The sequence below is a fragment of the Lathamus discolor genome, chromosome Z, assembly GCF_037157495.1.
Source record: "Lathamus discolor isolate bLatDis1 chromosome Z, bLatDis1.hap1, whole genome shotgun sequence".
Lineage (NCBI taxonomy): Eukaryota > Metazoa > Chordata > Aves > Psittaciformes > Psittacidae > Lathamus > Lathamus discolor.
The window spans coordinates 11410051-11432954 of NC_088909.1; the positions used below are offsets into that span (position 1 = coordinate 11410051).

Below are 22904 nucleotides of genomic sequence, written 5' to 3' on the forward strand. Positions count from 1 at the left end.
GAAGCGCCTGGAGCTCAAATGTGACAAATGGCTGAGGGACCTGGGGTGTCTAGTCTGGAGAGAAGGCGGCTCAAGGGGGGATCTTGTCAATTTCTTCTCTACAGCTCCCAGAAAGGTAAAAACCTAGTGCTAATAAGGTAACTAAACTTTTTCCATAACAAATTAATTATCGATTAATCACCCCTTTATCAGAATAGATAAAATATGTAAATGAAATACTAAGGCTATCACTGAAAAATCTTGTGCTTCAGGGTTTCAATAAAGCTTTCTCCGAAAATAGTGCAATTAGCAGAAATCGCAGTTCTGCCTATTTACTTGAGTAATACACCGAAAAATGCCTGCTACATGCTACTACATACATGTGGTGTTTTCTGCCATAGATATATTTTTCTGCACATACAGCACATTAAACCCATAACAAAATATTTTACCTACTTTAAACATTTCACTGATTAAGAGGAAACAAGACAAAATATTTAACACCAGTTTCTGACATAAAATATTAAATTTTAGCAATAGAGCCTTTTCTTACAAATGGTGTAAAGCAAACTATAGAAAGCTTCAAACAAAAAGGCAGATCAAATATTACATAAATAAAATGTTCAAGAAGGTTCAGAGAACCTCATAAATTCTACTGGTATTTTGTTAGCTACATTAGCATTACTAAAAAAAATAATAATTAAAAAAAGGGCAAAAACCCCAAGCACCAAAATAACAAACTTAGGCAATTACATATAATTTCAATGTACAAAGTGGAACAACTCTGTCAATGAGTCCAAGCCAATCTAAATTCTCCAAGGTTTTGTATTGCTGCAACAGTATATCACTGTTAAAAATGCCGTTCTTCAACATTCTGCAACAAGATCCAAAATACTCTTGAAAGATGTTATTGATCTTTGTTTTTTTCTCGCCTCTATAAAATGGAGATAAAAGAAATTTTTTATAAAATTTTTATAAGAGCAAGTAGTGATAGGACAAGGAGGAATGACTTTAAACTGCCAGAGGGGAGATTTAGAGTAGGTATTAGGAAGAAGGTCTTCCCTGTGAATCACTAGCACGGGGTGCCCAGAGAAGCTGTGGCTGCCCCATCCCTGGCAGTGTTCAAGGCCAGGTTGGACGGGGCTTGAAGCAACCTGCTCTATTGGAAAGTGTTGCTGCCTGTGGCAGAGGGTTGGAGCTGGATGGTCTTTGAGGTCCCTTCCAACTCAAACCACCCTGGAATTCTGTGATTCTTTGAAAATGTCAGTGCAAATATTGAGACAAACCACTGCACAATTTCACAAAACACTGCACTACGGAAAGGCATCCCAATGAACACTGCTCCACACATCTGAATCACAGCAGAAATGCTGCCCACCCAACCCATATGCAGCATCTCCCTGTACAGAGTGTGCATGTCAAAGACTGTGAAAATTGCCAGAGATTTTCACAAGCCATCTTCAGAAAAGGGACTGAACAGAAGATCAACTTCCTAATAAAAACAGAGATTAATTTAGTCCCTAACTGAAAATCTTACCCTTTGTATCCTGCCAGGTGGCACTGGAGGGTTCAAATGCTTTCTAGTATTTCCTTAGTTCAGTTCTCCCTCTCCAAGCACCAGCCCTGGCTGGATTACATTGGATACTGTTCCAGTGCTCAAGCATGCATACCACTGAACTGACACCAAGCACAATCCCATGGGCTGCAAATTCTGATAGCCTGTCTTTGTTTCCCCCGCACCAGTTCAGGGGCAAAAGCTGAAAACAGAACTGACAACATGCATATATGATAGTAGAAAAAAAAAAATTATTACTTGCAACTGTAACCTGTAGTACTTCTTGGAAAGGCCAATATTTGTCCGTCCTTTCTGAAATGGATAAAACAACAAAATTACATTCCAGTGGTTACCTATTTTTTTCAATCCACTCAAAAGGTAGTTTATTTCTTCAGCTATGAAATCTTTTCAGGTTCTTTTGTTGTTTAAAGTTTTTGTGTTTGTCTCCAGGGAACATTTTTCATTGCTCTGCAAATATTTATTATGGTGAAATTAAAAATTATGTAAATTTGCATACTGTTTTGCATTTGGAAGTAACACCTTATTACTAGCAATACGATCTGAAGCAGTTCTAAAGAAATTATTACGTCTCTAAGATAACAATGGTTCTTCAAGGTTTCTCCACTGTCACCCACTTAAGGAAATACAGTAAGTATTTCATTTCAATTTTTTCATACCTTCATTTCTGTCATGCCTACGTAGTTTAAATCTTTAGCATATTTCTGTTATTTCCATGCACGTTTTCACTAATGCAGGAAAAAGTATGCCTCCATATCTATTATTCAGAAAGGACTGTCAGTTGAAAATGCTTAATTCATTTCAGGGATAAATCAATATGACTGGAGTAGAATCAACAGAGGAATATCTCTAATGAAGTCCACTTTGCTACGGGACTCCTGTTAAAGGTGACTTAAAAGGAATTTATGCAATTCAACAGAGATTTTCTTTGGACATTTATAAATATGTGTTTTATCAGGATTTGCATAACTAACCTCATCTCTGCCCACTGAATACAGGTGATTTTCTTTCAAGTGTGGACATTTCTGGTTGCACATTTCTTTGACTCTGCCTGTTCAAGTTAGCATCTTGGCTTTTTTGTAAAGCTATGAAATTGTGAACAAGGCCACCTCTTAGTTACATTAACTGAAATCTACTGCAAAACTGAACACAGTGTTGCAAAGGAACGTTTATTCTAATGAACTTGAATATGTACACGTTGTTTTATTAGTATTATCTCATTTTCTTTATCTCTTTTTCTCATCATTGACATTAACACATGAGGATTGTTTATGAATTAGCAACTAGCAAACTACAGGAACTAACTCCAACATCAATAATACTAGAACTGAAGGTACCAGAGCATACCTATTTTAATTATTAGCCATTTTGTCTCCAGTAGCAAGCACAGGTACATTTCTCAAAGCCCTGGCCTAAATGCAAAGTCTGATCTTTAAGTTACACTTATTACAGAATTAATTTTCTGGTAATACTCACACTTTTTATACGTAGGTATCAAGTTACAGTCATCAGCCAAACTCGCAAATTTACTATGTCCATCTCCATTTGAAGTATTATAGTGTTTTTTTCTATTTGGAGTTAAAATAATACCTTAAAAAAAAAACAAACAATAAAACATCATGCATTGTCCTGGGTTCAGCAGTAGCACTCATTTTTTCTCTTTCTTAGTAGCTGGTGCAGTGCTGTGGTTTTGACTTTCGGCCTGGGAACAGCACTGATAACACCGATGGTTTTAGTTGTTGCTCAGTAATGTTTACTCTGACCAAGGACTTTCTGAGTCTCATGCTCTGCCAGGGAGAAGGGGAAGCTGAGAGGAAGCAGAGACAGGACACCTGACCCAAACTAACCAAAGACGTATTCCATACCACAGCACGTCATGCCCACTATATAAACTGGGGGCAGTTACCCGGAAGGGTTAGGTCACTACTCAGTCAAGCTGGGTATCGGTCGGCAGGTGGTGAGCGGTTGTATTCACTTCCCTTGTTATTTCCCTTATCATTATTACTATTGGTGGTAGTAGCAGTGGTTTGTGTTATACCTTAGTTACTGGACTGTTCTTATCTCAACCCGTGGGAGTCACATTCTTTCAATTCTCCTTCCCATCCCTTCAGGAACTGGGGGGGACGAATGGGGGGAGTGAGACTGCATGGCTGACTGAGTTTAAACAACAACAGTTCTTTCTGGCACCCAACATGGGGCACAAAGGGTTGAGATAAGAACAGATCTGACCAGAGTGTGTCTAATCGTATGTCTGATAAGCATTCATTGTTTCAGATTAATAGTCACTCGTCACAATGCTGATTTATTGGCTCTCAAAGTTGTTGCTCTTGATCTCACAGTTTCAGCATGTCGTACGTTACTTACAGCTGGTATTTGCTGTTTTAGTGTTTATTGGCTGGGGGCCTTGGGCTAAGGTTCTTGTTTCATTGTATTTTATGGTAATGAATTGTAATACAATAGACTCATTGATCATGAAACTGATCTGGCTTGCACTCCCAGTGTGGTCACCACCTGGGAGGTGTATATATGTATATATAACAGAAGTGTTTAACAATTACACATCTTTTATTCCCTCCTCGGGTGGTCAACTTATAAAGGAGACATTCCCTTACACCCCCAGGTCCCCCACCAGATTATTTACAGCATCATTTGAGAGTTCTGAAGGTTTTGAGTGGCCTTTAGGTACCCTTGAGACCTGCCTGCTGATTGTGATGGGGATCACCACGTTGGCACGCATACAGAGTGCGTTTTACCCACTACCATTTTGTCTGATTTCAGGAGTTAAGCAGAGTTGGGTTTGGGCCTTGTCTAGGGTTAAATGATGATTTAGGAGGATCAGCAGATTTTCCCTGAGGCCGGACAGGCATGAGTGGCAGGGTGTGTGGCATAGTACGGGCAAGTATCTAGGCCAGTGAGCTTCTCCAGCGCTTTGGAACTTCCCCACTGAACATGTGCAAAATCCAAAAAAATTAGTAAAACACTTAAATGAGGTGTGTTGTCATCCTGGTCATACCAGAGAGGGACAAATCATGGCAATGTGCTGGGGCTTGGCCTATGCTTACAGAGCCCTGTTCAACACTATCCAGTACCTTCAAAAGGAAAAAAATGTCCCTGGATCTGATGGCAAAGCAACTGACAGTACAGCTATTCCAAGTACAGCAGCTACACCAGCCCCAGTGACAAGTACAGCAGCTACTCAAACCCCAACCGCAACAGACAGTGCACCTACTCCAGCTCCAAGCACAGCAGCTACACCAGTCCCAGTGACAAGTACCGTAGCTACCCAAACTTTGACCGCAACAAACACAGCAGCTAATCCAACTCCAAGTAAAGCAGCTACACCAGAGGATCAATTTGTGCCAACATCAGTTGCCCCTGTACACAAGGGGAAAAGCCAAAAAGAGGCAAGAAAGTTGAAACAAAATGAAGAAACAATGTACTTACCACCCAGGACAGCATCTAACCAGGAGTTATTAGTATATGAATCAGAGGAAGAGGTGACTTCTCGACCCTGGACCTCAACTGAACTACGGAATATGCGAAAAGATTTTACCCGTCAACCAGGGGAGCACATCATCACCTGGTTGTTCTGATGCTGGGAGAATGGGGCCTACAATTGCGAACTCGAAGGCAGGGAAGCCAAGCAGCTGGGATCACTTGCTAGGGAAGGGGGAATTGACAATGCAATTACAAGAGAGAAAAAGTCCCTCAGCCTTTGGAAGCGGCTCCTGGCAGCTGTGAAAGAAAGGTTTCCATACAAGGACAATGTTATGAGTCGTTCGGCCAAGTGGACTACTCTAGAGAAAGGCATCCAGTCTCTGAGGGAATCAGCCATTGTAGAGATGATCTGTCGTATCAAGCTGAATAACAGGGATGTACCCATAGATCCAGATGAAGTCGAATGTACATGACTCGTGGCGGAAACTTACATGGAATGCACCGTCATCATATGCAACAGTAACCTGGAATGACATAGTATGGCTAACAGTGGATGAAAAGATTCATAAACTCCGAGAGTCTGAAGACAATCTCACCCCTTCCATAATTTCAGCTGTGGAAAAACTGTCCCGGGAGTTCAAACAACTGAGAGACGATCCATCTGATCTATCCAGCTCCTCACTTGTACCAGCCCACGCCTCAGCTATTACAAAAAGGGGTCCTGCTGCTCGAGAGAGAAGATATAGAAGGTATAAGCCATGGGCCACCCTATGGTTTTACCTGTGGGATCACAGAGAAGACATGACAAAGTGGGATGGAAAACCTACCTAGACTTGTTCTCCAGATGGGATCTCAAGGGGATTTGATTTTAGGGGAAAACAGCCAATGAACTCGACTGTATGCTGTTGCCTGCTGCATAGCACTTTTACAGCCCACCAAGTAGATGTCTTCAGGTCTCCAGCAACTGGCCCTGACTTTCCTCTGACCATCATCCCAACATCCTGACTAAGTTTAAACCACTACATGCATCTTTAAAAAACCAAAACACAGGTAATGTTGCAGGAACTAAAATTTAAGAGAAAACCATTTTTTTGAGCCAAACTGCTATCTGGGTCTTTGAAGACAGCCTGGAAAATTCAGTTTATTTCAGAAAATATTTACGTGCTAAAGATAACGTATTAGTGTAGTAGGCTCTTGAAATGAAATACCGTTAAGAGTTTAGTCATTTATCTTAAGAGACCTCCATAGCTATCATAGAATCATAGAATAGTTAGGGTTGGAAAGGACCTTAAGATCATCCAGTTCCAACAACCCTGCCATGGGCAGGGACACCTCACACTAAACCATCTCACCCAAAGCTCTGTCCAACCTGGCCTTGAACAGCGCCAGGGACGGAGCAGCACAACTTCCCTGGACAACCCATTCCAGTGCTTCACCACCCTAACAGGAAAGAATTTCCTCCTTATAGCCAATTTAAACTTCCCCTGTTTAAGTTTGAACCCATTGCCCCTTGTCCTATCACTACAGTCCCTGACGAAGAGTCCCTCCCCAGCATCCCTACAGACCCCCTTCAGGTACTGGAAGGCTGCTATTAGGCCCTACACAGCCTTCTCTTCTCCAGGCTGAACAGCCCCAACTTTCTCAGCCGATCTTCATTTGGGAGGTGCTCCAGTCCCCTGATCATCCTCGTGGCCCTCCTCTGGACTTGTTCCAGCAGTTCCATGTCCTTTTTATGTTGAAGACACCAGAACTGCACACAATGCTCCAGGTGAGGTCTCACAAGAGCAGAGTAGAGGGGCAGGATCACCTCCTTCGACCTGCTGGTCATGCTCCTTTTGATGCGGTCCAGGATACGGTTGGCTTTCTGGGCTGCGAGCACACACTGCTGGCCCATGTTCATTTTCTCATCGACCAGCACCCCCAAGTCCTTCTCCACAGGGCTGCTCTGAATCTCTTCTTTGCCCAACCTGTAGCTGTGCCTGGGATTGCTCAAACCCAAGTGCAGAACCTTGCATTTGTCATGGTTGAACTTCATAAGGTTGGCATCAGCCCACCTCACAAGCGTGTCAAGGTCCCTCTGGATGGCATCCCTTCCCTGCAGTGTATCAATTGAACCACACAGCTTGGTGTCATCGGCAAACTTGCTGAGGGCGCACTCAATCCCACTGTCCATGTCAGCGACAAAGATGTTGAACAAGACCAGTCCCAACACCGATCCCTGAGGGACACCACTCATTACTGGTCTCCAGCCAGACATTGAGCCATTGACCACAACTCTTTGTGTGCAGCCATCCAGCCAGTTCTTTATCCACCGAGTGGTCCATCCATCAAATGGATGTCTCTCCAATTCAGAGAGAAGGATGTCGTGTGGGACAGTGTCAAACGCTTTGCACAAGTCCAGGTAGATGACATCAACTGCTCTACCCCTGTCCATCAGTTCCGTAGCCCCACCATAGAAGGCCACCAAATTGGTCAGGCAGGATTTGCCCTTAGTGAAGTCATGCTGGCTGTCACCAAGCACCTTGTTGTTTTTCATGTGCCTTAGCATGCCTTCCAGGAGAATGTGCTCCAAGATTTTGCCAGGCGCAGATGAGACTGACTGGTCTGTAATTCCCTGAGTCTTCCATTTTCCCCTTCTTGAAAATGGGGGTTATATTTCCCTTTTTCCAGTCGTCAGGAACTTCACTCAACTGCCATGATTTTTCAAACAAGATGGCCAGTGGCTTAGCAACTTCATTTGCCAGCTCCTTCAGGACCCGTGGATGGATTTCATCAGGTCCCAAGGACTTGTGCACATTCAGGTTCTTAAAATGATCTCGAACCAGATCCTCTCCTACAGTGGGCCTAGGGTCTTCATTCTGACAGTCCTTGAGTCTGCCTTCCAAGACTTCGGTGGTGTGGTCAGAGCATTTGCCAGTGAAGAGAAAGAAGTCATTAAAAACCTCAGCCTTCTTCAAATTCAGGGTAGCCAGCTCTCCTGATAGCTTTCAGAGAGGGCCCATGTTGTCCCTAATCTGTCTTTCATCTGGAATGTACCTATAGAATCCCTTCCTGTTACCTTTCACATCCCTAGCCAAGTTTAATTTAATTAATTAATTTCTGAATCTGGAGGGGAAAAAAAAATCTACTAGCTTTTACCAGAAATTAATTAAATAAAAAAATAATATTCACAACTCTACCTACTTAGTAACATCTTATTCAACACCTCATAGTATAGGACAAGTAAACGTATCTCCAGTACTTAATTTTCTGACAGGCTGCTTTCTCTTACTTGCACTAGTATTGATGTATATGTTAAGGTTTACCCTTTTAGCTATTCAGGACACAGAGGTCCAAGTCCTTATCAGAGCTCCAAGCTGGAACAGAAACAGGTATGACAGGATAACATGGCTAAAAATGTATAATAGAGTGACGCTGAATCCAGGAACAGGAACTGTACTGTGCTCTGGTCCTGACTATACCTCTCCATTTTAAAAATTAATGCCACAAAACTGAAGAATAGCGGATGGCAAGGAAGCAGCCCTGGCAGGATTCAAAGAAGTATCTTCAAAGCAAGCGCCAAATTTGTTCTGAACTAATGTGCATAACACAGTATCAGGATTACAAAATAGCATTTTTCTGGCCTATTGATATACAGATTTTTTCACAGAATCTACAGAAAAAAACCCACAACATAATTCCATATCCACAGCCTCTCATGCTAAAGTCCTGCAAAAGAATTATTTGGTAAAGGCTTTTTGCATTAATTTCTAAACCAAGCCCTTACTTTGAAAATCATCCATTTCACTCCTAAAAGTTGGTATTTCTGCATGTACTCTTTCTTTCTTCTTTGGGGTCAGCAGTATTTCTGCAAAATATAAGATGGACAACAGTACAAATGCCAGTAAGTAATAACTGTTTAATTTTCAAAATGCTCCTTTAAACAAACAAACAAAAAATATAAAAAAATACAGGATGCACTTTGATTTCATTCATTAGGAACTATAAGTCCCTCATGTCCATAAATATGCAATATTAGAATTAAATTACCTTGTTATAATGTCATACATTCATTCACACTTACTTCAACTTAATATATTCTCTTTATTAGTACCCCAATAAGCCCTTACTTTGAGAACTATCCAGTCTGCTCCTAAAAGTTGGTATTTCTGCATGCAGTCTTTCTTTCTTTTCAGGGGTCAGCAGTATTTCTACAAAATATAAGTGGACACCAGTACAAATGCCATTAATAACTGTTTAATTTTTAAAACGCCTCCTTTAAACCAAATAAATACAGGATGCACTTTTATTCATTAAGAATATAAGCCTCTCACATCCATAAATATGTAAGATTAGAATGAAATTACCTTGTTATAATATAACATATATAATGTACTATATAACAATATAATTTATGATTATATGACAATATAATATAAGAAAGACGCAAGATCCTCAAACAGAAGTGCCTAGTTCTTATCTTGCATAGTACAGATCATTGGTAAATGAAACTAAATGAGTGAATTTACAGGAGCAGGACAATCTGAATCAAACTAAAATAAGTTCAGAATTTCAAATACTATTTAAAACAATAGTTACAATTACTAAAAAATACAATCATAATTACTTTCAGAAGCTGTATATCTCCTGTTGTTACAAACAGTCAATTTGCGAAGCCCCTTTTTAAGTCTTTCTTCAGCTTCCAGAATGACTTTATGACGGTCACACCGGTATGGACAGCTTTGCAACATCTGGGTAAAGGTTCTACTATTGAAGGACAGTTCTCCTGCTTTACAACCTGGAAAAACAGCAGGATATTGTAGAAACAGCAAGCATGAATGCTATAGAAGCCATCACAAAATCCAGCATGTTATTTTGACACCATGATCTACAATTTAACCTCCATTTTCCAGATACACATCTCAAAAGAGGTTACACTTATGTGTGCCTTCTTGTTTTGTACTTGTTCTTTTCCACTGCACTTCAACTCCAGAAGCACTAAATGAGGCATGGATCCTCTAGGGAAGTCAAAATATTAGTGGGACTGGAAGAAAGGGGCCTCAGTTCCCTTTGCAGATTTATCCAGGAGCCAAAATATAAAAAATGTCTTTGCTATTATTTGAAACTTTCTCTGTGTTGTAACAGTTACCTGTATTAACCTGAATGAACAATGCCTATCTTACGAATTTCCGCACAGAAAGCCTTCCTGTTTGTTTCTGGGGACATTCCTAGGGTAATGTATGGTTTAGTTGTTCTTGGATGTTCTCATAGTTAGTTACATCAGCTGAAGGTGAACTTTTGCACTGCGTGGAGTTACAAGAAGGTCACTGGAACGTAACTACAATATTCTAGCTTAAAATAAAGCAGTGCTAAAGATGAAGCTGAATTTAGTTTGATAGCTGTATGCCTATACATGATGTTCAAAGGTGGCTTACAGTGCTTCACACCTCCCTCCCCCTTTTTTTTTTTCTTTTTAAATCAAGATACACAGGCTTAATTCCAAAATACACTTACAAATCCTGAGTGCCAGCAGCATTCTTCGAACCTACTGATGGGATAACTGAAGGCTGCAATCACAGATTACTATAAAACTGACTGACTGTACTTAATAGCAGTAGCGCAGAGAAAACAGAAGGGCTGCAAAGTAGTTAGGAGGCTTAGAAGAGGAATACAAGAGGGAACTGAGAAGGGCTCCAAGTTTTTCCTCCCTCTTTCCAATCAGAGAAAGGAGGAAAGCACACACTCTTAACTGCTCTTGTAATAGCATGTCATCTTTTAAGCTGTTGTATATTATGTTTGTTAGTAAACCCACATTAAAAGGTACCTAGACTGAAACTTGAATATGTAAGCTTTATTTCAATATTTAGTTTTTATTAGAGGGGCAGGAAAAGGAAAGGAAGCTGTTAAGAATTACATAACGGATAATCTTGTAGATGTGTTAAAATCTCTGTAAGCCTTCTTTCATGGACTGGGGAAAGAAAGACCTAGGATAATATTTACCTAAACACCTGAAATCTGCCATTTTCTGGGATGCAGATGTAGCTGAAGTACTTTTTTCTCCTTTGGTCATCTCCAAGTGTTGATCTAAATTAAGAAGGAAGAAAAACACTAAGAAAATGCAACCTATCTTTTCCCATGGCAATCATGCATCAGCACACCTATATTCAACTGTATTTTCTATCTCTAGGTTATTAAAGTTTAATTTATACAAGAGCAAACACTCCAAATGAAATTCCTCAAGTTAAATGGATCACATTTATATTTTTGCAAATCCAGAATAATTATATTTAATTGAGTGCTTTTTCATCATTCTCCCAAAGCATATTGCTTCTACTTGAACAGAGCAAAACAACCCTGTAACTAAGCTCTATAAACTTTATTTCTATATGGAATCAGATGCTGAAAAATGTTATGTGCTGGAATAATACTTATTCTGAATTTAAATAAGTATCACCTGGAGATAAACTTGGTCACCTGTAAAGCTACCATTCTGGCAAAAATTAATCTAACGAATAATTATAAATTTTATAAATTAGCAGGAAACTAAATTATTAATAAAGATTTGATCATACACGTCCCAGTTCTGAAATAAATGTATCAGACTAAAAAGATCAATGCAAATCGAAAAAACATTTCTCTTAAACACATCTTCAACATATAGAGAAAGCTTTAGGCAAGTCATGCTCACAGGCAGGTTCTATCCCCGGTCTTACAATGACAGATCCTTACCCATTTTCTGTTACTGGCTTTCATTGTTTACTATAGACTGCATTCAGACTAAAATGAAAACATTTATCTGTGATACATTCATGTGAATAGTTAAAATCAATTAAAAAAAAAAAAAGCTAAAATATGTATTAGAAGGAAAATATTCTCCTAGTAAAATTACACACACTATAAAATTCCCAAACTATACAGTTAAGTGCTACATTATGCAACGTACTCCGTCATCTAATAATACATAAATTTTGATTAAAAAAAGTGATAAAAACACAAAAACCTAATTAAAATCTCATTAAGAACAGGATTATTTAAGAAAGGAATGTCTATCTATTTGTACCTGATGTGCATGTCTGTTTCATGTTTTTAACAATCTCTGCTGGTTTCTTAAATAAGTGTTCGCTGGGAAGATCAGAATGTAAACAGTGGGGAAAAAAAAATAAAAAAAAAATCACATTTTCAAACATATTATTTACCTATAAATCAATATACACATTCCAAAGGCAAAACAAAACACATATTAAACACATAAAAGGTTAAACTTAAAAAAAATAAATGTAATTATTCCAAGTTACTGGGGTTGTAAGTATCCAGCATGTAATCACTGTGTGTTGGAACTCAGTTTACTGGGGACCTGTGATAAGCACTCCTTTAGCACTGGGAGAGCAGTGCCTTCAAGGGATGCTGGCTCATTTGCAACCCTGATTAATGTAAAGATTACTTAGTTCACATAAAACTTTCACAATCTCTTCCAAATACTGTATGCTTCAATACATGTAGCAATTGCTCTAAAGGGCAATTGATACATTTTCTTACACTAACTTCTATGCTACCTACATACTCCTGTGATATGGTGATCATACATTTTTCTATGTCATTGACTACATCCAAATGCTGCAGGAGAAGGGAGCCTAATCCATGGTTATCCTTGGTTAACTCCTTTTGTCACACAAATACATATGCAAGGAGAGAGCTTTCTTCCTCCCACCCTCCCCCCCAAAAACGTTTTAATAGTTTTGTGCTTCAGAGTCCAGAAGAACAAATAATCTGTGTCAAATTATGCTAATCAGTAGCAAAGCAAAATTTATCTGAATGTACCATGGAAAATATTGTAGGCTTTTGGTAATTTCTGTGGTGGTGCAAAGTTACAATATAATGCATGCAAGGAAGCTGCACATGAGCAGGGTCCAGCCAGCCACATTTGTGTGAGAGTAACAAGCAAGAGAACAATGAATGACTAAACAAGGCTCTATCTTTCTCTTCTCATGGAGGGAAGCAACTGAATATGAGGGGAGAAAAACAGGGAGTGGAGGCTTTTTTCTGTAGTTCGTAAGCACTCCAATATTTTGTAGAGCAGATCTGTAACTGCTGTTTTCCTAGGAAGTGCGTATGACAGAATTCTTTGTGGCTTCATCCAAACCAATGGTTAAAATTTTGATCTACTAAATCAGTGAGAATTTTGAGGCAAAAACAATGGATAATTTTTCACCACTGTGTTGAAGACATTAGAACATGGCCTGTACTAGCTCGCTATACAATGTCAGAAGCTATCATTCAGAGAAAAAGATGGTAGTTCATTACTACCATTCCTATCGTCTTTAATCTGTGACTTCAAAAACACTTCCACAAAATACTCTCTAGTGAGCCACCAAAAGGCTATGCCTTTTCACTAGCAGAAAAAAACCCTACTTAGTAAAAGCTTATGTAAAAGGCTGACATTCAATTTGAAAATTACTAAAGAAAAACAAGTTAGTATCTCTGCTTAGGTTTAAGACACTTACCTTACTTGAATAGACTGATTTTTTACACAAGTAGTTCTTTCATTCATAGTGTGACTTTGTAGTACACTGTCTGTTTGCAGTTCATTAACTGAACACAGACTATTCCTCTGTTCACTTTGTCTCACAGAAGCATTTACTAGATTCATAGGGTTAACTATTTCATTTTTCAGTGCAGAAGAATTTACAGATGGAGAAAGAACCTGATCATCTGACTGTGGACAACGTATTTCTTTATGTGTTCTTGCTATGTAAGTTTTTGAATCAGCAGGATTCACCTCATAGTATTTGGATGCTTCAGTATTTGCTTCTGTGGATCGTTTTACAAATACTCCTCCTTTCACACTTTCCTGTATTGAAAAATACTAGTCAGTGACTATACAAGCTCTATAAAAATCTTAAATAATTCTAGTAACAAGATTAAGTAGGATAGACAAGTCTAACTCTGGAGGTAACAGAAATTCCAGAGAAGCTTCAAAAACCCCTGAGTTAAGAGCCCACAAGACAGCAGTGCTGCTGAAGGTGTTGAAGGGGTAGTTGCTAAGTGATAATGCCAGTGCTGAAGCACTGGATTTGCTACTAATACAAGACACTTCTAGAAATGAAAATATTTAAGATCCAGCTGAATAACTAAAAAACTTGCAGTTCCACACCCAGAGATAACATAGAATCATAGAATAGTTAGGGTTGGAAAGGACCTCAAGATCATCTAGTTCCAACCCCCCTGCCATGGGCAGGGACACCTCACACTAAACCATGTCACCCAAAGCTCTGTCCAACCTGGCCTTGAACACTGCCAGAGATGGAGCACTCACAACCTCCCTGGGCAACCTATTCCAGTGCCTCACCACCCTAACAGGAAAGAATTTCCTCCTTATATCCAATCTAAACTTCCCCTGTTTAAGTTTTAACCCATTACCCCTTGTCCTGTCACTACAGTCCCCGACGAAGAGTCCCTCCCCAGCATCCCTATAGGCCCCCTTCAGGTACTGGAAGGCTGCTATGAGGTCTCCATGCAGTCTTCTCCTCTCCAGTTATATAGCACAAGGAAAATACGCAACAACTTTATTTTAGTTTATGCCCTCATTTTCCATTATCATCTATCTCATAGCTGTACAATCACAGGCATGTCATGCTTGCAAATAAATGTTTGGCAATTAAAAATAAATCCGACTCTTTTTTCTCCAACCTGATTTCAAATTTGTAGAAAATCTGGTTTTACAATAAATTAAAATGCTTCATAAAAACACAGATGCCTGTATTCTCCAATTGCCCTGCATACTTCTAAATCTGTATGATATAATGGTAGAAGTTGCAGGTTGTAGTTTCACACACATCCAATGTTTTCCCTACTTTTCTAGCTTACACTGAAATAACCTTAAGGGTTTACATTTTATTTAACCCTAAACTCTGGAAAAAATTGCTTAATCTACTTTGGTAAATGTGCTAACCTCATTATACTCTTTTTCAAGCAAGTTTATTCTGTGTAAAATTTCTTTTGCTTCCTTCCAGTAGTCCTCTAGACTTCTTTTTCCAACTTGCGTGTCCAACTCCTCTGTATTGGTTACATTTAATGAATTATAATTTATTTTCAGGAACAACTGTTTAGCTTTATAATTAAGTCATAAAAAATAAAACAATATTAGTATTACAAGCTTTTTTAAATGAACACTTCAATAAGCATTGATTATATTTTAGTATGCTGAGGGACAGCCCCAATAATTTAATGCAAAATATAGCCTCCGAATAATAATTTTAATATAATCTAATGTACATGTAAATGTTAATAAAACTCAAATATAAAGTGCAGTTACGAGAGGTGAGGTTGCAATTATAGTTGCTATAAGCTTTTTACACTATAATGCTCTGCTTTAAAAACCTCTTAGCATGGACTTAATCCTCATTCTATGGGTCTTTTACTGTATGTCTCTATTTTATTTTTTTTTAAGAAACAACTCCATATTAATGGGCACTGAAAATCACTACACCCCCTCAATCTTATACAAAACTCTTAGTTATGTTTGTAGTACAAAAATGTAGATACATGCTTTTTAATAATTATCAACTCCGTAATACTTCCACGCTTTAGAGATTAAACGACATGTCTTTCTGTTTCACTGGTAGTATTCTACAGCTAATTAAAAACAAACAAAAAAAGCATCAAAAAACCATCCAAAAAGGATACTTCAAAATACACCTTATTTAAAAAAAAAAAAAAAAAAAAAAGTTGGGTTTTTTTTTCCATGTTTCAAAATAATTGTAGTCATGGTGATTTTGGGCTTGATTATCTACCAGCTTAGCCTTTATAAATAGGGGTACGTACCAAGGAATAGAGTACCAACTGTGTGCTAAATGACAATGCTAATATTTGCACAGAATTTATAGATGGGAAAGCTTTCAAGAACTGACTTACATACATAGATTTCACAAATGCATCATTGCAACATTGTGGGAATTTTTACTTTTCTTTTTTGTGCCTAAATGCTGTCATCAGTCCATGGTAGTAAACATGCAACTTTTCTGCAGAAAATAAACATCACTTGGAGTACAGGGAATTACAAAGTTGCTACAGTGAAAATCACTTAGAAAGTCAACAGAACTTAAAACCAGAAATAATCTCTGTAATTTTTAAAGCAGTAACAGTAAGCTTACTCATTTGTTTGCAGTTTTTAAGCACAAAAGTAGCCACTTTGTTTAGTTCCTCATCCTGAGACTCGGTTAATAACTGAATCATAAGTGGAAGACCATTGTTCTGGAGCAGCTCACACTGGTTTTCTTCTAAAACAGGATATTGTAAAGGAAAATAGATTGTTTTCAGCTTCATACACAGTTTCATTATGGATCCAAGCATGCTGTAATGACCTCTTACCTGGGTTGCAGCAAAAGCACTTTGAATCACACAGGATGATTTGACTATAGCTTAAAGTTATTGTAAGAAAATTGAAGGAGGACTGAGATGAATTGTGATAAGAGATACAAACTCATTTAACTGTTGCCTAAAAAAATCTGAATTTTGGCTTCTGTGTTTCTTTTCCTCTGGTATATACTCCTAAAGTATATACACTACATTTATGTAGATCTTGAGATGCAGAAATATCAAAAGTTTGTAACTGGCAAAACTCAAATAAAGTTAGTAGTTTAACCTCAATCCAGCTAATCAGTCCCTCCTTGTTAACTATGTAATTAGCTGTATTTTTTACTGTGATGTCATTTGCTGTATATATTCATACACCTGACAACTTCCTAAAAACTAGTTCTTTGTTGTCTAAATAAAACAATCAGAAAAACAAATGAAATATGGTTATTTTGTGGTGACATTTTAAGAGAAACTGTCATTCTGTTAGTTTTATCTTATTTCTGTTTGAAAGACATTTTCCATTAAGCTATTTTAATTAATTCTTCATGAAAAAGCATCTTTAAAACTGATTTATGACCTACTGAGCTTATTATTGAACTGGTTATTGACAAAGGATGATAATCAATGAGGATTTTTGAACATAATCCTTTTTTCTTGCATCTCTGAAATACATGTGAAAAAACAGTAGTATAAATAATGATCAGTATTTCACAAGTTCCCATTCTGTTGCTTTTACTGCCATAAAATACCAACTGAATTGTTAAAATGTTTTTCATCCTTGGGAAAGCCCTGAGGAGCCCTGCAAAATACTTCGAGATTACCTGGTGCTTACATTACTTCAACACCAATACTTTTACATAGCTTTTAAAAGAAATTAACAGCTATGTAAGCAGTGGGCAGAAGCTGTATGTATCAAGGACCATTAAAACAAAGCTCAAAAAACTTGTGTGGTGTGTACGTTTTGTAGTAGCTTTCACGTCTGGATGAATTTTATCCTCTGATACCTAAGACCAGCTCTGATTTCCAGCATAATAGTCTGCTTTTTCTAAATATTAATATTACATTATTTAAAAGAATTTCTCTTCATTTTCCAGTCTTGATAAATTATACCATTGAAGTTGTTAGTGTGTAACAATTCAATAGAGACTGATAGAAAGAAAAAAAAAAAATCTTACCACAAACTTCAGTACAGTGTCCAATGGTTAGAATAATACTAATTTTTTCTCTTGTATCCAGAGTGTCATTGGACAGCAGCTTTAGTAGCTCTGACACAGTGTGGTACTTTGTCAAGACAACACCTATGGTAGCTATTATGTAAAAAGTAAAATGAAGAAAAATAAACACAATAATAAGTATATAGGCAGCATCCAAATATAAAATGCTGGTTTTCAAGGGAACTCTGCAGCCCTCTAAAAGCCTTGGGCCTGCACAGTCCTTCTCTTTCATTTTAATACTTCAAATAATCACATCCCTCCTGGAGCAGCAGTTCTGCCCCATAGCCGACGCTGCACTTTCTCCCAGATTGTGTGGTATAGAGATGTGGCAAAATACCTGACAAACAAGGCCTTTGCAATGTGAAGGTTTTGTAGACCTCTGCTCAGTTTGTCCACATCTTTTATCAGCTCCAGAATATTGCAAAAGAGTAGAATAAGGTTTGACACATGGACTATCTGCCACAAAAATGCTAAGAATGTGTCTGGTACAGGGCAACCTCTTCCTGAAACCAGGAACACCGCTCCTAGTACATACATGTTGACACCTAATCCTGTCCCAAATCAACTTCTTTGAAACTAAGCTCAAAACTAGTGCAGGTATATGCTTTTAAACTTTTTTGAACTTACATTCACAACCACTTAGAGCACAAGTGTCAAACTTAATAATCATGGCCAACAGCACAGATTGATCAGGCTCACAGGGTTCTCAAAATCTGATGGAATACTCAAGACCTTGCTATGATAGCACTCTCCAGACAGTAGATCAAAGTGAAGATGTGTTATGCAAAAATACCACATCTGTTCAGTTCCACACCTGAGTTACTAAAGCCTCCCAAAGCTTACAAAGCTTATCAGTTTAGGCACAGGCCTATAGAAACAGATCTCTTAACTCCAGCATCAAAGCTGACTGCCACACAGAGTTCTGAGCTTTACTTACACAAAACTAGCATCTTAATTTTCAGTCTTGTTTAAATTTCATTATTTTAGCAATAATGGGAAAGTAACTCACCTCAGATGAACTGAATTGTTCCCCATATACTTGTTTGAATTTTAAAAATATATGCAATATCAATGTATGTGACTTCATGCCCTCCAGCATCCATTCTTATCACTTTTCAATGAAAAACAGACTTGAAAAATTTTGTTTTAAAATTAGCATATATAAAAAATGGTAATAAGTCTTTTCACTCACAGTCATAAGCAATGCACGCATCCAGAGCTTTTGTTACTGCTATTGCAAGTTTTATGCTGGAGTTACTCATACTGGAATCATGCATAAGCCTGGTGAGAACTCTAGCTAATGTATCCAGCCCTCCAACAGAAACAAAATATTTCTGCACATACGCTGAGTGAAAAAAAAAACAACAAGAAACAAATTGAAGACATCTTAAATAATACGAGTTGCAAACTGTTTTAGCATTTTAGCAATTAGGCTTATCACAATTTTTTATGTGCATGTATTAATCATTACATTTCCACTGATGCAACTGAAGTTGAATATATGCTACTCCCAAGAAATGTAGTAATTGTCATACAAAACAGTCACAAGGAACACATGGCCCTAATGCTTACATACAAATGGCAAACCTTATGCCCAAGTTCTACCAAAGTAACTGTTTTCAGAGGTGTAACAATGTCTTGTATTTGTAAAATACTTTTAATCAAAACAGCTGCCAAAATTTTTTTATTAACCTCACTAAATGTAGTCAGTTTGTGGCTATTTGCAGACTTAAGCACAATGAATACACTGTAAATGAAGATGGTGGAATACAGTTTTCACAGTTAAAGTTGGAAGAACAGCAAAATTGTAGAGATTGAAAAAAAAATAAAAATCAAACATTAAACTATCAAATTAAACTTACTTTTCCAAAAATAAAAAAACTCTTTAAGCTAGAGCTGCACTTACAGTTATTTGCAACTGTGAGACCAACAAATGAACAAAGAGGACGAACTATCTCAGGCTTTGTGCAACTTTCCAGCCACTCTTTGGCATATGGGAAAACTGAAGAGCAAATGTTTTGGTTATATTCTAGAAAAGTAAAAACAAGTAACTCCCAATCAAAACATATTATTAAATTTCAGTTTAACATTAAAAAATTAAAACCAACAATTATTAACAAAAATTAAAACAAACTGTTATCACTTTGGAGAAATACTTTAAACTTTTGTCACAATTTTAACAGCAACACTTACCATTCTGGGGATTGTTAACACAGGCGCAGAGAGTACTGCAGACTGAGGACCACAGGTGATAGCACTGATTAGTATCTTCATCTGACAGATTGATCTCAGATGTGGAAAGAGTTGTTCTGCTAAGAACAATGCAAACAAGTCCAAATAGTCAAGCAAACCTAAATGTTGAATAGTCTATCATTTTATGTTTGAATTGCAACTGCCCACCTGAATAACTGTAGCAGTAGGCCAATGCAGCCTGTATCTCTGACATAGGTTTGCCCACTTACTAAAAGAGAACACATGCAAGACTCCTAAGACATATGCAACTTGAGACAAAATCTTAATATCAAGTTTAATTTACATATATACATTCTTTTCCCATTTCCTAAGCATATATCCCCCCCCCCCCAAAAAAAAAAAAAAACAACAAATACAAAATCACAACAAATGCCAACAAATTGACAAAAATGTTAAATCTCTATGTCTGGTTTTTATTACACATTGTCAGTAGCTACTGGTTTGCATTATTTTTTTAACTATAATTTCATTTTTAGTACTAAACCACATTCTGCTAGTTAAGGAAATCCCAGTGGGCGATGATCTATTTACACAATTCAGGTTCAGTTACCTGCAATCATTCATCTTTAGAAATTAACTTTAACAACATATTACTTATTGAATGTTCCAAGTTTCTGTATTGCAGATTGTCAAATAGAAAAAAAACAAATAAAAAACCCCCACGAACTTACTATTATTGGAAACCAGTGCAAAGATGACATAAACAGACATTCTTTTCAAGTTCACACCAGAATCCTTATTAACTAAAAATGAAATGAGGTCTTCAAACAATGCAGCAGTACACAAAGTTTGTTGACAATACACTGAAACCAGAAAATAAAAATCATTAAGTCCTAAAACAAGCCATTCATAAACCTAAATTATATTTGTAATATACTAACTAGAGTCTCAGTTGCACCCAATATGTGGTGAGTGGAGACAAACCAGGACTACAAAGCGTCTGATGGCTTCTCCTGTAGTCAGTGCTAAACCAGCCAGGACCTAGGCAAATTCTGGAACAATTTACAAGTCATTTAACAGTTGCTGCTGAGGAAGTTAAGTGTCTGGTATCATCAAGACATGCTGCCTACACAATTCAGCAAGGTATTTCTCCAAATCTGGGGATAGACTGTGACACAGTGGCATTCCTACTCCCCCTTGCTTGATCAGAGAATCTTATTATGAGATTTTCTGAGACAAAAAAAGTAACAGAGACTAAGCACAGCAGAGGTAATAATTACCCAGAAATACAAATAATATTACCATTATTCTCCATTGTAATTCCTAATGTAAACAAAGCTGCTTCCTTTACTATGCCATGAATACTTGACTTTGCAAGATCATTTACAAACATCAAACCACCAATTTCTCGAAAATATTCACTTGCTTCACCTATAACATTAAAAAAAATAAATTAAGTTTTGCTTTTATTTCTCTTTAAAATTAAAACCTTTCAAGATACTTCAGGTTTTTTTTTGGGGTTTTTTTTTTTTTTTACAGTGACAATCAACCTCTTAACATATACTGTTAACATAACAACTGTACTTTTTCTAAGGAAAAACTCTTCTTACTGTTTTGTTGACAAATTGAGTAAATAGTGATCAAAGTGTCTTTCTGAGATAGAGGGCAGTCCATCTGATATTTAAGGCATTCAAGCAGTAAGTTCAGATCTGTTTTCACATCTATGAGCAAACACAAAAAACTTAATGAAAATTGTCAGCTCTTCTCTATGATCTATGTAGTATTATAATAAACCTGTCCAAAAATTTAGTATGTGTTTTTGAAGTGAAAAACTGCGAGCAAATATGGACCTACACCATTTCTCTCTATCCACAAATAACAAATATACATACGAAAAGATTCCTCTCTATAGTTTGTTATGCGAGCATGATGTCCTTTGCTAAAGTTACAGCCCCCTTTTCATATTTCTGGCCTTTAATTACTAGTAACAGTCTTAGTAAATGAGATGTGACTGCAAGGTGCATTAAGGGTATTTAAATGAGTAAAATAGAACCATGAAAATATTCAGAGTGAAAATAGATTTGCAGGAATCCAGCAAAGCAAGGCTCACTATATGGTATTTACTTACATAAAACTTAATCCCTTACCACAGCAGCTAGAATCTTGAGTTGTTGTATTAGTAAGTTAAGACAAAACATTTTCTGGGCACCTATACACAAGCCTAGGTAGGTAGACATATTTGAGAATCTGTTTCTTAGTTGTATGGGTATAATAAAAAGACTTATTTGATAATTATTTGAGATAGCAACCACATATTTGTAAACTTTTTTTAAGACTTGCGGTTTTCTTAAAGAAGTTTAAATAATACAATAAAAATGTAGGCTATTATTGGCAAAACAAGAAGTGACTTTGTTGTGGTATTGTCTACTGTCTGAAAAGTTTGTCATTAGATTTTTCAACACAGAATTTGACATGAAAAAAAAAAATTCCCCAACACCTCATCACCCATGACAAATCTATCACAGCCTAGTAAAACTTTGTAAAATTGATGCAGGTAATAAATGACAAATTATGTTGAATATCTTACCACACTGTTTTTTCTGCCTCTTTTGAGTTTCCATTTTTGGTTATATCTCTGTTCTTGCTCTACAACAGCAAGGAAAAAGCGTTTTCTGTTCAAATTAGCATCATATGTAACACCATATGCAGTATAAATGGAGCATTTTTTCTTAAATACACTTTCTAGTTTTATGGGTTAACTCTGTCATCTGACACATAGTTTAATATGGTTTTGCATGGCAAAGATTTCCTTTGGAAATACGGTATTTTATAGTAACACTGCATTTGTAACTATAGTGCCACTATCTTTTGAAAGTCAACATTTTGCAGAGATGAAGTGATTCCATGTGGGCACCATATATGTCCCTGTCATTAAAAATATACCTAATTCCATGTCATTATCACAATAAATGTGAGGCAATTTTCCTTGCAATAGGTTGCCAGCTTTGTCATCAGCCAACAACTAGCAATGAGACCACCAAGTAATGTTTTGTAGAAGAGTCAGTTGTGTCCAATATCCACTATAAAACCTGCAGCCTCCTACTGCTACTCAGTGAGCCCTAAACCATAATTGTGTTGTTTCATCAGTATTGATCAAAACCAGACAAGCATGA

General features: G+C 37.3%; 1 protein-coding gene across 1 annotated transcript; it reads right to left on the minus strand.

Moving 5' to 3' along the window:
- Nucleotides 1-277: 277 nt before the first annotated feature.
- On the minus strand, nucleotides 278-22352 carry TERB1 (telomere repeat binding bouquet formation protein 1). Its single transcript, XM_065661706.1, is given in 21 exon segments — nucleotides 278-911; nucleotides 1888-2020; nucleotides 2527-2602; nucleotides 2604-2637; nucleotides 3029-3142; nucleotides 8757-8837; nucleotides 9597-9767; nucleotides 10970-11053; nucleotides 12030-12091; nucleotides 13471-13817; nucleotides 14919-15076; nucleotides 16120-16245; nucleotides 17500-17631; nucleotides 18731-18883; nucleotides 19445-19567; nucleotides 19732-19847; nucleotides 19939-19999; nucleotides 20463-20594; nucleotides 21034-21162; nucleotides 21342-21452; nucleotides 22319-22352. Coding segments are annotated over 21 exon segments (2568 nt in total). The 3' UTR covers nucleotides 278-720.
- Between the last annotated feature and the right edge of the window lie 552 nt (nucleotides 22353-22904).